This window comes from Urocitellus parryii, chromosome 3, assembly GCF_045843805.1.
Source record: "Urocitellus parryii isolate mUroPar1 chromosome 3, mUroPar1.hap1, whole genome shotgun sequence".
In the NCBI taxonomy this organism is placed as follows: Eukaryota; Metazoa; Chordata; class Mammalia; order Rodentia; family Sciuridae; genus Urocitellus; species Urocitellus parryii.
Genome location: NC_135533.1, coordinates 136,230,417 through 136,250,612, shown reverse-complemented (window position 1 = coordinate 136,250,612; position 20,196 = coordinate 136,230,417). Strand labels below are relative to the sequence as shown.

General features: G+C 44.8%; 1 protein-coding gene across 5 annotated transcripts in view; it reads left to right on the top strand.

Moving 5' to 3' along the window:
* The first annotated feature begins 1,202 nt into the window (after nt 1-1,202).
* Tmem120b (transmembrane protein 120B) overlaps nt 1,203-20,196 on the top strand; it is a 43,094-nt gene continuing 24,100 nt past the window's right edge. For all 5 annotated transcript variants that reach the window (XM_026386049.2, XM_026386050.2, XM_026386051.2 and 2 more), the window contains exons 1-3: nt 1,203-1,382; nt 17,571-17,689; nt 19,436-19,552. In XM_026386049.2, the coding sequence (XP_026241834.2) occupies nt 1,314-1,382; nt 17,571-17,689; nt 19,436-19,552 (305 nt within the window). In that variant the 5' untranslated portion in view covers nt 1,203-1,313. The remainder of the gene's footprint in view (nt 1,383-17,570; nt 17,690-19,435; nt 19,553-20,196) is intronic.

Sequence of the window (20,196 nt, the reverse complement as noted above, 5' to 3'; positions counted from 1 at the left end):
ATATCAAGTGACTTGGGGGGAAGTGTGAACTTCTGGTGATTCATGGAGGGTCTTTGCTCAGAGGTGATAATTCTAACCTCAGAATGTGACCTTATTTAGAAATGGAGTCTTTGCAAATGTGATTAGTTGAGATGACATACTAGAATAGATAACAGGAGAGGACACACCAAAGGTCATCTGACACAGATCTGAAATTGGAGTGGTGAAGTTACAAGCCAAGGCACACCTAGGATGGAAAGCCACTACCATAAACAAGGAAAGATTCTTCCCAGAGACTCAGAGGAAGCACGGCCCAGCTGACACCTTGATTTCAGTCTTTCAGCCTGAAATACACTTGAGAGAAATACATTTCTATGGTGTAGGCCACCTAGTTTGTGGTACTTAAATCATCCAGTTTGTAGTTACCACAGCCCTAAGAAACTAATACAGGTTTCAAATGAACTGAGACTCTGGTCATGAGAAAGGGGGAACTATATGAGGATTTAGAGAGAAGAGCATTCCATGCAAGGCCAGGAGGACAAAAAACAATGGCTGGAGAGCAAGATCTGTCATCAAGGTAGGAGATGGGACTGAAAAGACAGGTTGGGACAGATCTTGTAATTTTGCAGAGGAGGGAATGTAACTGGATTAAATTAGTTAGGAGGATGTTGTGTCAATCAGCGAGTGACAGAAACAACTGTTAAGAGTCACCCAGTGTCTTAGAGGGCAGGAATCTAGAATGTATAGGTTGCAATAAATAATAATATGAAATGACAGGCTTCCCTGCCCTGTCCCCAACCTTGCTACATGGTCATTGTCAACTAGCATTCCAGGGCACTGGCCATGGGCCAGGTTAGCAAGGTTAAAGGGTACTGGTGGTAATAGTGAACTTTCATCTCTCCCCAAATCTTTTTAACCCCCACCAGCCACGCTTCCCAAATCACAACCTAAGTAACATTAGCTCTGTAAAAGCAAAACTCCTCAGGCAGCCCGTCCGAGAAGAGAGGGATCCTGGAGGCGCCGAGATACTCCCAAGGGGGCAGCGGCAGACACAGCTAAGCCCAGGAAAACGACTTAGTACGGGGCGGGCACTCTGAGCGCAGTACGGAGCTGAGAGGCGTGTGCGCACGCGCAGAGCCCCGTCTCTCAGGCGAGGGGGTGGGGCGGGCGCCGGGGCGGGGACCGTGACGTCAGGTGTGCGCGTGGCTCTGGCTGCGCAGGAACAGCTGGTGCTTCTGAAGGCGGCCGACTGGCGGCCGGGCGTGGGGTGTTGGTGGTGGCGGGGCAACGCTGCGGGAGCAGCCTCGGTCGCCACCGCCTTGCACCATTGCACCATGTCGGGGCAGCTGGAGTGTTGCGAGCGCGAGTGGCACGAGCTGGAGGGAGAATTTCAGGAACTGCAGGTAGGGCCGGACCAGCTAGTCCCGCAACTCTGCTACTTGCGGTGCAGTGTCTTCCCCTTCCTTCCCTCCCGCGGAGCCGGGGAGGTGGGGCGACTGGGGACCCGGAGTGCTCCTGGTTAGCCCCTGGGCGCTGATGGTCTGCATGGACCAACCCCCTCCCATCTCCCAGCGTTTCAGTTCTTTACCCTCCTGAGGCGCCCTGTCGAAGACCCCATTCTCCTTCCATCTCACCTGCTCTTTGCTCTGAGTACCTTATTCGCTGTAGAAAGTTGGTCTGTGGCCTCCGAAAGCAAATTCCAGGTTGTGCCCATGTGGATCAAGTCTGAAGAGGCCGGTAGGTGCTAGGGTTCAAAGGGAACAGCTCAGCACCCACTGCCGCAGGGGTCTCTCCTAATGCCACCCACCATATCTGCTTTCAGCAGCTTGATCACTCCTCTCCCTCTGGCAGGGCAGCTCTCTCCTTCTGCAGCTCCATTTTGGGAGATGTGTTTGGGAGCAGTTCACCTTGAACCCCTAGACTGTGCTTGGGGATTAGGGATCCCCATTTCCTGTCTTTGGGAACTCTAGTGTGATGCCTGCCTCTCTAGGCTGCTGCAGATTGTGTTTGTGTTGTGGTTGGCACTTGTCAGTTCTGACAGCTGGGCTGCCTCACCCAGTCATAGAGGCTGCACCCAACCTCACCTTTCTGGCCCAGAGCTGTACTCAGGTGGGGTGAGGGTGGGTGTATGATGCATCCCTTAAGAGAAGGACATTGCTGGCAGGAGTCCCATCGGGAGCTTTGTTCCTGATAGAGGCCTCAGCTACCTACTTTGATGACTAAAGATGCCCCAGGAAATCTTGGTGATAGACCAAGAAGGACCCAGGGACTATATTTGATGTTCATTCTCCAACCGCAGGGTTTTTTTTCCCCCAGGGGTTATGCTTTTTTTGCATGAAATCACATCACACCCCTATTCCACTCCCCTCCTCTCTTCAGTTGGAGGACTGACATTTTTCCTGTCCATGTAGCTATTGTCTGTAGTTGGGTTACACTGTCCAGAGGAGGTGAGAGGAGGTAGCCAAGGGTGTGATGGGCCTTTCTAAACATGAAACTGTAGGTCCCAATCAGTGGATAGGGGGTGCTGGGAAGCCTGGGCAGGAAATGAGGTGCTGTTTCAGCCATGTGTAGAAGAGAAGGTACCCAGGACTGTCATCCCTTTCTTGGCTTCCAGCATATGTGGATTGGTACCTTCTCTTCAGGTCTAGAGCTTGGATTCCTCCTGGTTCTTAGGGGACACTTTTGGTTCCACCTTCGTGCAGAAGACCAATTCTGCTTTTTTAGAGATGTATATTGCCCAGTCTGGCCTTGAACTCTTGGGCTCAAGTGACCCTCCCACCTCAGCCTCCTCAGTAGCTGGGACTACAGGTGCATGCCACCATGCCCAGCTCAGCAACAACAACTTTTACTTATTTTTTTGGTACTTGGAATTGAACCCAGAGCACTCGGTGGAGCTACATCCCTGGCTTTTTTAATTTTTATTTTGAGACAGGGTTTTGCTAAGTTGCTGAGGCTGGCCTCTAATTTGCCATCTTCCTGCCTCAGCCTCCAAGGCACTGCTATTACAGGCGTGCACCACCACGCCTGGCTCTCTATGTCTTAAGGCTTTGTCCCACTGAACTCTAAGCTCATGTCCAGCCATGGAGTCACAGAGTAAATCTTAAGGTCAGGAGCAGAAAAGAAGAAGAGGTGTGCTGTGTGGAGCTTTTGTTGTTGTAACTCCTTTCCTTTGCCCTGCCTCAGACTAGGAGGGGGTGGGGGGGGGAGGAGAAGGAGCCTTAAACTTCAGAGCTATGCAATTATTGCAGTTAACAGCAATTAGAAAGCAAGTCTTGGCAGGCAGAGGTTGCAAAGTAGTCCTTTGATTTGTTGTTATGTTCCTTTTGATGTCTTGGATGCTCAGGTGTGTCAGGGACAGAGGCTTTGGGAACCGAGTCTGGACTTTATTCCTTGGTGTTCAGCAAGGGTTGTAGTGGAAAGAATGACAGCTGCTCAGTTCTGTAGAGATGGTAGACTGGATCTTACTTTGGGGAAGAGGTTACAGGCTGGTTACAGGTTTTGGTGGTCAGCTGTTGGGTCAGAGGCTGGTGACAGATGGCTTCCTGGGGGTCCAGATCATTGACTGGCCAGGCATGGTGGCTCATGCCTGTAATCCCAGTGACTCAGGAGGCTGAGGCAGGAGGATTGTGAGTTCAAGGCCAGCCTCAGCAAATTAGTGAAGCCCTAAGCAACTCAGTGAGACCCTGTCTCAAAATAAAATACAAAAAAAAAGGGCTGGGGATGTGGCTAAGTGGTTAAGTGCCCCTGGGTTCAATCTCTAGTACAAAAAAAAAAAAAATCATTGAAGCAAAGCACCACCTACATCTTTAATTCACAGATGAGGAAGCTGAAGCTTGGACATGCTCATTGATTGAGCTGGCCTCACACAGCTATTTAGTGGTAAAATTAGTTCTTCACATGTTGGGAGGCTCCTCTCTGTCTTCTATACTTCTGAGATCTCTGAACTCCTGGTCTGAAAGTCCCTGGAACTGCATGTAATGAGTCGGGTGTGTGTTGTGAGTGTATTGGACAGAGACTCTGACCTGAGACAGTGATTGAGGAACAAGGAGGTTACACAGGGAAGGGTGAGGTTAGAGGTTACAACTAAGAAGGTAAACAATTAGAAAGGACTTTTTTTTGCACCAGAAAATCCTCGTCAGTCGAAATTTTCCTACATCTGCCTGAGAATCTGGGATTTGGGGGTTTCATGTTTGCTTCTGTCTGATTTTGGTGTCTTTGTGTTTTATCTGTTTCTCTTTTTGAAATGAAGGAAAGAGGAAGCCCAATTCTCAGACTCTGGAGGATTTGAAAGGTCTTTGGAACTCCCCCTCCTTCACAGAAAGCCCCAACAAGGCCTGGGACTTCTAGCGGAATGTTTTCTAGAGAATCAGTTTTCTTCAGGCTTAATTTGCATCTGGCCTTAACTGGATTCTGGGGAAAGCTGTTGCCATGACGATGTAGTTTTTGGGCAGTTGGGTTTTGGCCAATCTGGTGAATTGATTATCAGATATCAATTCTGATAATAATCTGGTGAATTGATTATCAGCCTGAGAACCTGGCCTTCTGACCTATGGTGTGACCACAGAAGGTCAATTATCAACTCGTGGCAGGTAATTTTTTTTTTTTTTATACTTTTTTTAGTTCTCGGCAGACACAACATCTTTATTGGTATGTGGTGCTGAGGATTGAACCCGGGCCGCACGCGTGCCAGGCGAGCGCGCTACCGCTGAGCCACATCCAGTTCCTTTTTTATATCCCTGGAAACCTGACCCTGTCCCTCCCAGCATAGGAAGAAATAGTCTAAAGCAGCCTTTCCTAAATCCCGACCTCACAGGGTGACAGGGACCTTATAAAGACCTTGACTTTTTACTGACAGTGAAGTGGGCATCTCTCTGGCTGCTGTGTATAGAATACACAGGGAGGGGCTGGGGGTTATATCAGTGGGAGAGTGCTTGCCTAGCATGCATGAGGCCCTAGGTTCCATTCCCAGCACTGCCAAAAAAAAAAAAAAAAAAAATACAGGGAGGTGGGCTAGAGGCAGGAAGTTCAGTACTATCTCATTAAAACCTCATAAAACAGATCCTATTACCCCACAGTTGCACTTTTACTGTCAGTTGAAGTGAGTATCTCTCTGGCTGCTGTGTATAGAATATACAGGGAAGGTCTGGGGTTATATCAGTGGGAGAGTGCTTGCCTAGCATGCATGAGGCCCTAGATTTCATTCCCAGCACTGCCAAAAAAAAAAAAAAAAAATACAGGGAGGTGGGCTAAAGGCAGGAAGTTCAGTACTATCTCATTAAAACCTCATAAAATAGATCCTATTACCCCACAGTTGCACTTTTTACTGTCAGTTGAAGTGGGCATCTCTCTGGCTGCTGTGTATAGAATACACAGGGAGGGGCTGGGGATGAATAGGGGAGTATATACCCCCACTTACTACTCCTATTACAGATATCACTAATCGATCCTAGCACATGACTCAGAACCTTTCTCAGTAGAGAATCAATATATTTCATGTGAACTCAACTTGCCAACCCGGGTAGTGTTTCTATGGTGACAGGTCCTAGTTAAGTATAGACAGCATCCGAAAATCTATTCGAATATGATTTCTTAGAAAGCAAGCTATATAAAAGTAATCTCATGAAAATTTACTACCAGCAAAAAGCACATCAGAAGGCACCACACTTTGGTGGTAGCCATGGCTCTGTTGTAAATTACCAGATTGCTACCTTCTAACACTCTTTGGCCAGAGCCCTGTTTGTAGATTCCATGAGATTCCTGTCTGGCAATTCTTTTTTTAAAAAATATTTTTATTAGTTATTGATGGACTTTATTGATTTATTTGTTTTATATGTGGTGCTGAGAATCAAACCCAGTGCCTCACACATGCTAGGTAAGTGCTCTACCACTCTACCACTGATCTACAACCCCAGCCCATGTGTGGCAATTCTTACAAGAAATGTTGACTCCAGAGGTTTGAGTCCCACATTCTGGATCTCATGACCCAGCCTAGTTGTGTTAAGAAGGTGCTGCCAGATGTTTCACAGCCTTGCTGGGACCTGGACTCATTAACCTCACCTTCCCTCTGGGGTGGAGTGTGGGACCTCAAAGGACAGGGGAGGTGGCAGAACTCCCATCATCCTATGTTGGAAACTTGCTTGTTTGTGTTTCCTACATATGGAGAATGGTAATTAGACATGCAGGAAAGATGCAAGGGACATCACAACTCACAAAGCTGATGTTAGCACAGTTCCTTTTATTTTTTTTCCTAATCCAAATGGAATCCTATCTACATTTTTATAAATAATATATATACGTACAGTTAAAAACTTTGTAGCAGATCTGTACAATAATGTTTATGACTGAACATGCAGAGTAGAGGTATCAATAGAATAAACTGGATATATATATATATATATATATATATATATATATATATCTCCAGTTGTAGATGAACAGCATGCCTTTATTATTTTATTTATTTATTTTTAATGTGGTGCTGAGAATTGAAAGTGCCTCATATGTGCGAGGCAAGCACTCTGCCACTGAGTTACATCCCCAGCCCTGGACCTAGATGTATTAATGTTGAGCAAAAAGTTGCAGTTATAGATAGGTATGTACAATATGCCTTTTATAATAAAGGTAAAAACATTCAAAACAACATTATGAACCAGGAAAGGTGGTGTATGCCTGTAATCCCAGTGATTTGAGAGGTGGAGGCAGGAGGATCCCAAGTTAGAGGCCAACCTCAGCAATGTAGCAAGATCCTGTCTCAAAAAAGGACTGGCAGTATAACTTAGTGGTAAAGTGTTCCTGGGTTCAATCCCGAGTACCCAGCAAAAACAAAAACAAAAAGCCAAAAAAAACCAAAAAGTAACTATGTTTCATTTAATGATACATATGTATATAGTACAAGTGTAAAGACTTCAGGGGAATGATAAAGACCAAATTTAGTGTAGCAAAGCCCTGGCAGGAAGCAAGCAATTTTGTCAAAAGCATCTTACTAAAAAGAACAGAGGATTTTCAGAGGTGTGGGTAGTTTAAGGGGGAGGCTCCTGTAGTTGGCCACAGCAGGGAGTCATTACTTGTCCTGTCCCTAAGAGGGGAGCACTGGGAAGGTGAAGTCATCTGAGCTGGCCATTGCTTATCGCTGGGGAAGAGGAGCTGCAGTCAAAAGCTCTAGTGGTTGAAGGATATACTAGAACAGGAAGGAAGTAGGAGGAACAAATGTTCCAGCTTCTCTCTCCTCTCACCTTCCAGTCCTCTGCTTGAGACTCCCATTGGCTAAAGCCAGCTCAGGGGCAAAGCAGGAGCAATCCTTAGGGAGAGGGGAGCAATGCTTAGGGAGAAGGGAGCAATGCCTAGGTGTCAGAGAAAGAACCAGTATAGGGTGCAGAAGTGAGGTTGTGGCAGAGCATTTACTTAGCATGCACAATCCCCAGCACTACCAAAACAACAACAACAACAACAACAACAAAAAACAAAACAAAAAAACCACACACACAGGAAAAAAAAACCCATTTTTGTGGGTGGAGATAGGAATACTGTCTAGGAATAATATAGGTCCTTTCAACTCTCTTTGCACTACTCTTAAGGATGAGAAGGGGGCTGGGGATGTGGCTCAAGCGGTAGCGCGCTGGCCTGGCATGTGTACGGCCCAGGTTCGATCCTCAGCACCACATACAAACAAAGATGTTATGCCCGCCTAAAACTAAAATAAATAAATAAATAAATATTAAAAAAAAAAAAAAAGGATGAGAAGGTAGGTGTTAATTATGGGATTGTCTGTCTTTTTTGTATGCCTGAAATATTTCATAATGAAATAAGCAGTAGATTAAAAAATTATAAAGAAAAATAGCTCTGTAGGCTCAATGTCAGTCATTTATGAATTAGGACCACAATAGGACATCATTTATGACAGAATCAAGTCGTGTATTAAGATTCTGTTTCTGTTCTTAGAAAACTAAACATGTTAGCATTTGACTCATTGCTGGAAATGTTTTCTTTATAGTTAACCCCTTCACACACAACCCCAACTCCATCTTTAGGTGTTCTATCAAGTGTTTATTTGTTTGGATTGGTCTTGAACTAGATAGATGGGGGACTGGGGCCTGTTTTGGGCTGCAGAATGGAGTCCTTTCCTCCACAGTTGTCTGCCTGCATTGTTGCCTGGGGCACTCCGGGTTATTTTTAGAGGTAGCAACTTGATGTGGGAGTCAATCACATTTAATAAGCTGGTTTAAGAAGCAAATGGCTCTGTCTGCAGAGAGCTGACTCCCAGTTTGGGGTGAGTATCTCCTAAGATCCAATCCAAATGCTTCCAAGGTTAGAAATAAAAATAACAGTTCAGCAGTTTTGAATTTTCTTTAATTTTTTTCTTTTAAAATTGGTACATGGTGCATTTTACCACTGAGCTACATCTCTGTTCCTTTTTAATTTTTTTTTTTTTATTTTGAGATAGGGTCTTGCTAAGTTTCTAAGGCTTGCCTCAAACTTGTGATCTTCCTGTCTCAGCCTCCCACGACACTTGGATTACAGGCGTGTGCCAGTGCACCAAGTTAGAAATTTACTGTACAAACCAGCAATTCCATTCTTAGGTATCTACCCAAAGAAATGAAAATACATGTCTACACAAAACTGGTACATGAATGGGCATAGCAGCATTATTCACAATAAGCCAAAAGTAGAAATAAGCCAAACGTCCAACAACTAGTATATCTGCTGATTAGCAATAAAACAATACTGATATATTCTATCATAGAAAAACCTCAAAAAATTATGCTAAGTCAGAGAATCCAGATGCAGAAACCACATATTATAATGATTCCATTTATATGATATATCCAGAAAAGATACATTTATAGAGACAGAAAGGAGATTAGTGGTTTCCAGGGGCTTGGAAGAGGAGGAAATGGAGAATGACTGCTAATAGACATTCTAAATCTTATTGGGTGATGGCATGAATGTTCTAACACTAGATGTTGTGATAGTTGTAAAAGTTGGTAACTGTATAAAAGTCCCTAAATTATACTCTTCACATGGGTGAATTTTATGGTGTATAAGTTATCCACCCCTGAAGTTGTTTAAAATAATGCTTTAGAGTCTTAATTGATAGAAAAACCTGGTGTTGGGTGTTCAGAGATCTGTATTTTGGGGTGTCTGTTTAGTTACTAGTTTGATGAAGGGATCATTCAAGCAGGCTTCAGGTCCTTGGTTTTGGTGTCTTTAAGTAGGAGTGCCTTGGGCAAGAGGTGGTAATAATGACGCCAGGGTTCTCAGCTTCTCTTCTTAACTAACATGGTTAAGTTTGCCCAGAAGGAAACCTCCCTTCTTTGCCCCCTTTATCTGGATTCTGACACTTGCCTCTGCAGTGAAGACTCTAAACCCAAATTGGCAAAGCACCATGGGACAGAATGGAATATGCTTCCGCAATTGGGAAGTCGAGATGCACTGTCTAAAGATGGAAGCAGATTCAGGGACTCCAGGAAAATCACTAGGCTCAAGCTTCACCTCCCTCTCAGCCTCATTTTCCCAAGTTGGATTCATTCTCAGGCAAGGTCCCCAAATGTTGTCAAGACAGCCCCATTTTGAGCTCTCGCCTCTAGCTTGCCATCTTCAAAACTACAGGAACAGAGCTACTGCTTCTCAGCAGTTCTCATACAGGCCCTGCACTGACTTTTCTTGGTCTGAATGTCATCCTTGAGTCAGCCAGCTGGGTCAGGAGGCTGATGTTCTGGTTGGCCAGGCCTGGTTGTGTGCCTTCCTCTGGAGCCTGGGGCAGGACCAGCCCCACCCTAGCTAGATCTTGTGGACAGAATATCGGGAGCGATGAGTTTCTAAAGACACTGGGAATGTAAACCAGAGAGGAATAACTGCCTGTTAGCAAAAAACAACAGAAGGCCTCCATCTGGCCTGCTGGCTCCATCCGAGGAGGGCAGGGTGGTTTGGATGAGAGGCAGGCTTGGATTGCTTTAGTTGGCTCATCTGCTTCTGAGAAAAGAAGCTCACAGAACAGGTCCCACTGAGGGTGTGACAGAGACACCCTTGTGTGCAGAGGGAATATGGGAATAGTTTCATCTTTACTTGCTAGGAATGCCCATGGACAGTGTATCAAGAGACAATTAAAAAAGAGTGTCACCAGCTGGGGACCATGGCACATGCCCATATATTCCTAGCGCTCAGGAGGCTGAGGCAGAAGGATTGCAGGTTCAAGGTGAGTCTGGGCAACTCAGGAAGACCTTGTCTCAAAATAAGGAAGGGCTGGGGATGTAGTTTGGAGGTAGAGCACTCGCTCAGCATGTACAAAGCCCTAGGTTCAATCCTGGGCACTGAAAAAAAGAAAAAAAGGAAAAATCTAAAATAAACTGATGCAGCCATTGTGGAAAACGGGATTGTGATTGTTCAAAAAATTAAGTGTAGCATTACCATATGATCCAGGAGTCCACTGCTGAGTATATACCTAAAATAATTAAAGGCAGGATCTTGAAAAAAATTGTACATCCACACTCAGCGGTATTATTCACAACAGCCAAAAAAGTGGAAGCAGCCCAGGTGTCTATTAGTTGATGCACCCTTACAAGGGGACATGGTTCAGCCTTAAGAAGAAAGAAAATTCTGATACATGTTGCAGCATGATGCACCTTGAACACATTATGCCAAGTGTAAATGAACCAGTCACAAAGGATAAATGCTGCATGCGTCCACTCACATTGTGGCTGGAGGAGGCAGATTCGTAGAGACAGAACATAGAATGACGGTTGATGGGGGCTGGAGAAGGGGCAGTGGAATTATTGTTTGGTGGGCTCATTGTTTCATTTTCACAGGAAGACAAATTCTGGATGGTTGCACAACAATGTGAATGTACTCAATGCTACTGTATTGTATACTTAACAGTGGTCAAGATGATCAGTTCTATGTTATGTGTGTTTTACACAATTAAAAAAATGAGAGGGCTGGATGTGGTGTATGCCTGTAATCCTAGCAACTCAGGAGGCTCAGGCAGGAAGATTGCAAATTGAGGCCAGCCTCAGCAATTCAGAAAGGCTTTAAGCAACTTATTGAGACCTTGTCTCAAAATAAAAAGAGTTGGGTATGTAGCTCATTGGTTGAGTGCCTCTGGGTTCAGTCTCTAGTACCAAAAAAAAAAAAAAAAAAATAGAGACAACTCTCTGGAAAAAAGTAAGGTTACAAAACATTAATCAATAACTTTTTCTATTGCTTGCAAAACTAGCACAAGAGTGGAAACTACAAAGACTTGGTATAGGTAAGGAGTACTTTAGGGACAGAGTATTTCACATAAAGTTCTTTGTTTCTGACTCTCCCACCCAGTTTGCTATTTTTATGGCTAATAGATTCTGACCCTTGGAGCCAAGACTTGGAGTGACCAAGTATGTGGCCCACGTGTGTGGTCTCCAGGATGGCATCTCCCTAGGAAGTGACTCTGGCCTATGGCAGAGTGAGACAACTGCAGGGGAGTAGGAATGACCCATATGCCAGAGGACAAAACTATGGGAAGGCCTGTGGACTTTCTGTCCCTATCCAGTCTAAGGCTTTGGGGATGAGCTGAAAATATCAGTAGTGGAACATTAGAAAAATGGGAAAAATTAAATGTCGATAGTGTCGAGTGTTTGTGAGGTGTGTACAACTGTCACATGCTGTGATGGGAGTAGACACCGCTACAGGGCTGTTAGATCTGTTAAAGCTAAAACAAGCCTGTTCTCTCTGGCCCAAGAACTCTATTTCTTTTCCCCAGAGATTATCTTCCCCAGAGAGATACTTGCTCATACGCCTAGAGAAGCTATGCAAGGATATTATTCAATGCTGTGCTGATGGTTATAATCAAGAGCCCAGGAACAACAACAACATCCGACAGCAGGGGAATGACTAAATCAGCTATAGTGTACCCATATCTTGAAATACTTCACAACACTAATAAGAGTGAAGTATATGCTTTAGGGTGTAAGCTATTCTGTTGTAAAGGAGATTCCCAAAATGAAACCACTTTAAGGAGGTAGTGTATTTGTTTCTTTTTGTTGACAACATAGAGGAAGGTGAGGTACAGGTGAGTGAGGTTTCAGTTGTCTGTTGCTGTGTAAAACAATAACTATATCAAACTCTTTGATTTTTGTGGATCAGGGATTTAGACAGGGCACAGTAGGGGTGCTTAGCATGCTCTGTATAAATACCTGGGGTCTTAGCTGGGAAGACTTGAAAGTCTGGGAAAAACTCACCTGGTTGGGATTGGAATCCTCTGGAGGTTTCTTTACGCTCACATCTGGCACCTGGACCTCCATGACAGGAAGATTTGTCTTAGTACTATTGATTGGAGTGTCCACATGTTACTTCTCTATATTGTTATGGCTCCCACATGGCATGATGGTCTCAGGGTAGCTGGACTCTGCTCCAAGAGTGAATGTTCCTGTGAATAAAGTAGAAGCGATGTGACTGCTTGTGACTCTGAGAAGTCAAATGGTGTTTCTTTTCCCACATTCTACTGGTCACATTGGTCACAGTCTATCTAGATTTGAGGGGTGGGAACAAAGACTTCTGTATGTGAGGAATGCTAAAGAATGGGTGGCCATGCTTTAAAACCATCATAGGTGGGAAGCTTTGTCACACGATGCCACTCTAGAACCCAGGATGGTTTGGTTGGAGAGGGCACAGTGTCCTCTGCCATTTTCATCATGTAGCTTTCATCTCAGGTTTCAAGATAAATCGACCCGTTGTTGCTGCATCACAGCAAGAGAACCAGAGTAGAAGGCAAGAAGTTCCATATAGAAAGTAGTCATTGGTGGAGTTTATACTTTGCATGTACAAGTCCTTGGGTTCAGTCCTCAGCACCATGAAAACAAACAAACAAAACAAAAGGAAAACCTTGAACATATTGCTCCTGCCTACATCTAACTCTTAGTTGTGTTGCTATACCTAGCTGTAAAGGAGGCTGGGAAATGTAGTCCCTAGCTGGATAGCCATGTGCCCAGCTACAGCTTGATGGAATACTGTTACTAAAAGGAAACAAAAGAGACCAAGTATTGGGGACAATATTTTTTTTTGCAACAGTATGTATTTTTTAATGTATGAGTGTGTGTGTATGTGTGTATGTGTGTGTTTGTGTGTATTTTTTTTCATGCATATAGAAACAGATCTATATAGAATATAGAATACAGGGAGTAGGGAGGTAAATCAAAGGGTACATTGTTTCAATTGTACTAGATGAATAAGCCCTGAGGCTTATTCATCTCACTGCATAGTATAGTGCCTACAGTTAACTATACTGTGTTATATACATATACATTTTCCAAGAGGATAGATCTTTTGTTATGTGCTCTTATTACATAGAAATGATAATAAAGGGGCTGGGGTTGTGGCTTAGTGGTGGAGCGCTCACCTCGCACGTGCCAGGCCCTGGGTTCGATCCTCAGCACTACATATAAATTGATAAACTAAAGGTATTATGTCCAACTACAACTAAAAAAAATAAATATTAAAAAAAACCCAGAAATACATGGACCATAGCTTGGCAGAGTACATAGAAGAAGGGCTAGCCAAGTGCGGCAGTGGACACCTGTTTTCTAGCTACTCAGAAGGCAGAGGTAGGAGGATGGAGAGTTTGAGGCCAGCCTTGGCTACATAGTGAGACCTTGCAGAGAGAGAAAGAGGGGGGGGGGAGGGAGGGAGGTATGTTGGGGAGAGGGGGAGAGGAAGGAGGGAGAAAGAAGATCTAGAAGAAATTGATAACAATGGTTATTTCTGGGAAAGAAGGATATTAAAAGAAGAACTTGCAGTTTTCTTTCTTTCTTTTTTTTTTTTTTTTTAGAGAGAGAGAGAGAGAGAGAGAGAGAATTTTTAATATTTATTTTTTAGTTCTCGGCGGACACAACATCTTTGTTGGTATGTGGTGCTGAGGATCGAACCCGGGCCGCACGCATGCCAGGCGAGCGCGCTATCGCTTGAGCCACATCCCCAGCCCAACTTGCAGTTTTCTTGCCTCAGCTTCTTGAGTTGTTGGGATTATGTGTTCATTTTTTTCCCACATGAAGCAATTTTTTAAAAATTTTTTAATGAGCTCAGGGAAGTGATGACAAGTCCTGGTTTTGTTCACAGCCTTGAAGGGAGTGTCTCTGTCCTGTCCCTCTAAAGCAAACACAGCTGGGCAGATGAGCATTTGGAGCTGATTACCAAGTCTTCCTGCTTTCCTGAAGCCAGAGAGGTTCTATGACATAGTGTTTTAATTTTTAACAAGGATAATGTCTTCATGTTTTACTTGTGAAATTAAATATTAATTCACACTGAGGAGGGCCTGGTGAACATTTGGCTGCTGATTGTGTGGCCTTCACCTTATCTCTCCATGGTGGAACCCAACACCAGAGTGCTGGGAGGCAGTGTGGCCCTTTATCTCCCTGGAGCTGCTCATCTGAAGGTCCCACCTTGTGGAAGGTTTCTCTCTGTTCCAGTGATCCCTCTCCTGTTCTGGTGGGTTTCCTTTGTTACTAGCAGATGTTCCTTGTACTTGAGGGCTGTGTTTCACTGAAGAATTCAGAAGTGATTCACACATAATCTTTCTCCACACAGATAACTTATTTTATTTATGTATTTTTGGTGCAGGGAACTTGAACCCAGAGCTGGCACTTGGAAGGCAAGTGCTCTGTCACTGAGCCTCAGCCCTGAGATAACTTGCTAATTACAAATAGAGTTGGTCACTAAGAGGCTGGGGTATGTCCCAGTGGTACAGTGCTTGCCTAGCATGCATAAGTCTTGGGCAGCCCAGAAAAAAAAATAAAGAAAGAAAGTTGGTCAGTGTACAGTGAATACTCTGGTAGATGGACACCTTCACCGTGTAATCACAGTCAACATCACAGGCACCATGTCCCTTCTGACAGGAGGCTCTGGGGACACAGCATCATGGGAGTGGCATTCCAGCCCCAGTGTATAAGCATAATCTAATCAAGAGGAAGCATCAGGCAAATCTGGGCTGAAAGATGTTCTCCAAAGCTCCTGGACTGAACTCTCTAGACACATCAATTCCTGAGGCCTGGGGCTGTGGCTCAGAGGTAGAGCGCTCGCCTAGCATGTGTGAGGCACTAAGTTCCATCAGTAGCACCACGTAAAATAAACTAAAGGTATTGTGTCCACCTATAACTAAAAACATAAATATTTAAAACAAACAACCCCATCAATTCTTGAAAGACAAGATTGAGGCACCATCGCAGGTTTAAAGAAGCTGGAGACACTAGCAGTAATAATGAAAGGCACCAAACTGAGTTGGATCCAGGCTCTGGAGGGAAGTGCCATGAAAGAAAGCGATACCAGAATGTGAATTGGCATGGTCTTTGAGGTCACTGCATTGCACTGTATCAAGGTTGAATTTTCTGTATTTGATCATTGTATTCTGGACATATAAGATAATATCGTTGTTTCTAGAGACACATTGAAGTATTTAGAAGTAGAAAGTTGTATTGTCTATAACTAAATCCCAAATATCTGAGATAACATGGGAGTGGGCAAAATTTTTGGTAAAAGACCAAAAGAAGAGTTTAGGCTTTGGGGGACATATGGTCTCTGTCATAGCCACTCACTCTGCTGTTTTAGTGCCAAAGCATCCATGACCATATGTAAATGAATGGGCGTGGCTGTGTGCCAGTAAAACTGGACATATGGATACTGCAATTCCAACTGCATATAATTTTCACGTGTCACAAGATATTCTTTTGATTTTTCTTTTGCAACCCTACACAACCCATTTCCTTACTGCCCATACAAAATTAGAGAGCCAAATTTGGCCCATGGGCTGTAGTTTATGGATGCCTGATATAGAAAGAGGATATACAGAGGTGATAAGCAAATGCAATGTAATGAAAATGAAAATAGTGGGTAAATGTGGGTCAAGAATATAGAGAAGTTTTTTTTTTTTTAATTCTTACGATTCTGCAAGTTTAAAATTATTTAAAATTTAAACAAAAACAAGATTTCCTTCCTTGGGAGGCCCAGAGAGAGAGAGAGGGGGGGGGGCTACTGATTCTTCTGTCTTCCAGGTGGGTGGCCAGGGTGAATCACTCATCACTGGATTTCACTCCTAATTATCTGTCCACTTGACCAACTTCACTGCTTCCTCATTTTCTGGTTGAACCTTGTATCTAGAGATCCTGCCTGGTAGGTGTGGGAGTTTAGGCTCTGTCCCCACTAGCCAACCATCCCCACCTCTGCCTTTGTTAAAAATGTTTCCTCAACAGCCAAAAAAAACAGCCATTTAAATTGTGTCCATTGGCTTATTGATTTTAATTTCATGTTCCACATTTCCTATTAGTTTCTTTCCTCAAAGCAGCAATTCAAGAAATTACTGTGTTCCATTCTCCCAGCATTGGAATGAAGTCTCTGTGGCTCTGAATGGTTATTTCCAAGAATGAGATAGCAAGTTTATTGAATTAATGTGTCTGGGGGAGGGAGGGTGGCTTTAAGGGAGGAGGTATGTTCTTATTCTAGTTGACTCAGCACTCTCTCCCCATTGCCAGGATCAGAAACTGAAGTCAAAGTGGGTAGTAAGTGAAGGGGAATTTATCAATTCATAGAACCCAGGGTATTGGATAACATGTCTTTGAGACTTGCCTAGACCCAAGAGCCAAAATTAATTTTCTGTCTCTATAACAAAATATCTGAGTTTGGGTGCTTTATAAGGGAAAGAAGTTTATTTTGGCTTATGATTTTGGAGGCTGAAAAGTCCAAGCTTAAGTGGTTACATCTTGCAAGGGCCTCTTGCTGTCTCATAACATGGAAAATGGCCATCAAATGGTGGAGGCATGTGTGACAGTGGCCAGTGGGTACCTGTGGAAGAGCACATGTTTAAGTGAGAGTCAGGGGAAGGTCCAACCTTGCTTATAACAATCTGCCCTCATGAGTACTAATCCAACCCATTGAGACATTACTTAACTCCTGCAAGATAAGCTATCCCTTTCAAGGGTGGTACTCCATGACCTAATTACCTCCTACTTGGTCCACCCTCTTAAAAGTCCTACCACCTCTCAGCACCAAGCTTCCAGTGACCAAGCTTCCAGCACATAAACCTCTGGGAGACAAATACTATCCAAACCATCCCTTACCATCTCTCAGTTCTGTTTTCTGTGTGACTTCATTTTTAGAAAGGCTCTCCCCTCTCAGAGTCCATGTGTAACTTCTACCAGATTAGCAAACCTAGGGGGAAAAGAACATCTCTAAGCCAGTCCTGCTAGCCAAAGTCCCAGGGTCGGCTCTCACTGGGCCAGCAGGAGCCATGTGTTCAACTCTGAACCCAGCAGTTGTTAGGGAATTGGAGGATACTGGTTGGCCAGGCCAGGGTCGCATGACTACCCTTAGAGTGGGACCTCAAGTTTTACCAAAGCATCTGGACAATGAATTGATTAGACGTAGCCCCTCAGTGGCATATGTAATTGATGTTAGCATCAGAACGAATAGAACCTGGGCAGGAAAAAGCAGCAGTTACTTATGACACAGGCACTGTGTCATGCTGCTTTTTGTCAGCCTGTGACCTCTGTAGCCATGTCTCCTGACCACAAGCAAACTATAAAAAACGGCCTGTTAATGTTCCCCCACAAAACTACCCTGGCCACTCCATCCTTCAGGAGACCCACAGGATCTACAGGCAGAAGCTGGAGGAGCTGACAGCACTGCAGGCCTTGTGTAGCAGTTCCATCCACAAGCAGAAGAGGCGACTCAAGGACTTGAAGCACACGCTCCAGAGGTAGGTGGGGCTGCAACTTAATTGTTTCCTTGTTGTTTAATGACAGAATACCATCTCAAAACTGGCTTAAACAGAGAATGGAAGTTCTAATGGGAAAAAAAGCAGGAGTACCTTCAGACATTGCTGGATCCAGGGATCAAAGGGTATTTGTAGGAATCTGTGTTTTTCTCTAAATTCTGTCATCCTCCAGATTTGCTTTGCACTCAGGCTGATTGTCCCCACCTGGTCACTGAGATGGCCACTTACAGTAACAAGTTTAGATCCTCTAGCCTTCTTTCCTACTGCATTGTTTCCACCCTCCAACAGAATGAAAACTTGTCTCCCTCAGAGCTTTAGCAGAAATCCTGGGATTGATCCTCATTGGCTAGGCTTGGTCATGTGCCCATCTTTGAACCAGTCCCTGAGACTGCTTGAGTAAGACTGTGTCATGTGCTCAGTCTATGGACCTTGGTGAGTGGGAAAGCCCTGTTTGATCTAAATGGAGGGGGGAAAAGAATGAGAGGAGGTTTCTCAGATGAAAGCTGGGATGCAGTTGATAGAAGTCTTGCTGGCCAGGTATACAGCAGGTATTCTCACAGATGTGGGGTGCTTTCCCCACCAGGATCTCTGGTTTTGGAGGTACTAGGTTGGGGTCCCAGGTTGCGGTCCCAAGAGTACCTGAGTTCAGTTCTTGAGCCCAGATCATGTTCACTTCTCAGTCCTCATGTCTTCATGGTTTGGGAAGCTCATCTCTTGTAGGTAAGGGCATCCAATGGATGCCTTCATCCCCCAAGGCAGGCAGGGAAATTGAGGCTTTAAGTGACGTGACCAGGTCACTTATGTGGGCCTCTGTTTTCGTGCCTCCTGATCAATTCTCCCTTCCTTCGCGGGCAGTTGTTGGAGAAGGTGTTGATCAGATCCCTTGCCTTGGCTGCACATTTTGGAATCAGGGGCTCATAAGGGATTGAGGAGTAAGGGGTCGTGGATCATCATGTAGACACATCGTCACCCATGGCAAAGCACAGCTTTCTGATGGCAGCCTCCAGAGTCCCATCTGTTTTCCGCCCAGAGTTTTTCAGCCTTAACACTGTTGATGATTCTATGCTATGAAGGACTGTTCTGGGTGTTTGTAGAAGGTTTAGCAGCATCCAGCCTCTACCCACTGGGTACCAGTGGGGCTCCTCACCCATGTTGTGACAACCAGAATGTCTCCAGACATTGCCCAGTGTCCCTAGTTGTGAAGCACCAGGTTGCAAGGTTGACCTGTGAGTTAGGGCCCTAGACCAAGGACCTCTCCCACCATCCTAAGGGTGCCATGTCTCCAGACATTGTTTTTCTAGTTTTAAAAGTTACATTTCTCCAGAGGGTGACAGTCAGACTGTGATCACCTGCTTATACTTCTACACATTTTCCTATAGAATAGTGAGGAAAAAAAAAAGTTTTGCCAGCTGATTATTGAGATCCTACTGTGTGCCAAGTATCATTCTGGGCTTTATACTATGTTTACTGAATCATTCTCAAAGGCTGTTGTTTATAAGGAAGGGCCTGCTGCTAGCCCTACTTTTCCAGTATGGAAAATAAGGCAAAGAAATTCAAGGACTTTTCCAAGGTCACAAGGCTACTGGGAGCCAGTGTCAAGCCCAGAGGGTACAGATGGAGAACTGAGGTTGTGAGTGGCCCTGTTTGGGGTGGACATATGGAGAGGTCCCTGCTCTTCCTCCATCTCTGAGTAATGCCCTATCTCTATGCCCACACCTCCCATTGCAGGTACAAGCGCCATGCCAGCCAGGAGGAGACAGAGCTGGTCCAGCAGATGAGTGCCCACATTAAGGAGCGGCAGAACGTCTTCTTTGACATGGAGGCCTACCTGCCCAAGAAGAATGGGTAGGAGTGGGACCCATCCCAGCCCTGTTGTGGGACTCTCACCTCCCTTCAGGGGCCTGAGGTTGAGAGGAAATGGGGAAGCGAGAAAGGAAGGAGAAGGATGCTTCCCTACATGTCTTCAGCCCCTGCCAGATGGTAGTAACGTTCCTGGGAGGACTCTTACAAGGAACTAGTACCTGCTGCATGTGTGTGCCACCTGGGGTCAAGTGGGTTGGTGTTCTATACCAAGAGAACCAGCATGTATTGTATGCCTATTGCATGCCCAGCATTGCTCTGGAAGCTCCTATGGTATCAGTCATTTTATTCTCAATAACCTGGTGCATCAGATCATGGTATCTCCATTTTCACAGGGTTCGGAAACATTATGGAATATCTGGCCAAGGGGGCTCAGCCTAGGTTCAGCCAGCCCAGGATGTGAATGTGAGACATCCTGACCTTGACCCTGTCTCCTGGTTCCCTAGTGCTGAGTCAGAGCCTCCACCCTTTAGGCCCACAGTGGGATGGAAGGCAGCTCACTAGCCCTATTACATTTTGAACCATTCTCCTAGTGTCTCCTTTTTTGTTCTATGTGGATTAAAAACTCCTGTGAGTTAGGTGGCAGTCATTTTCTACAGGATGAAAGAGCAGCCCAGCATTCTTGACCT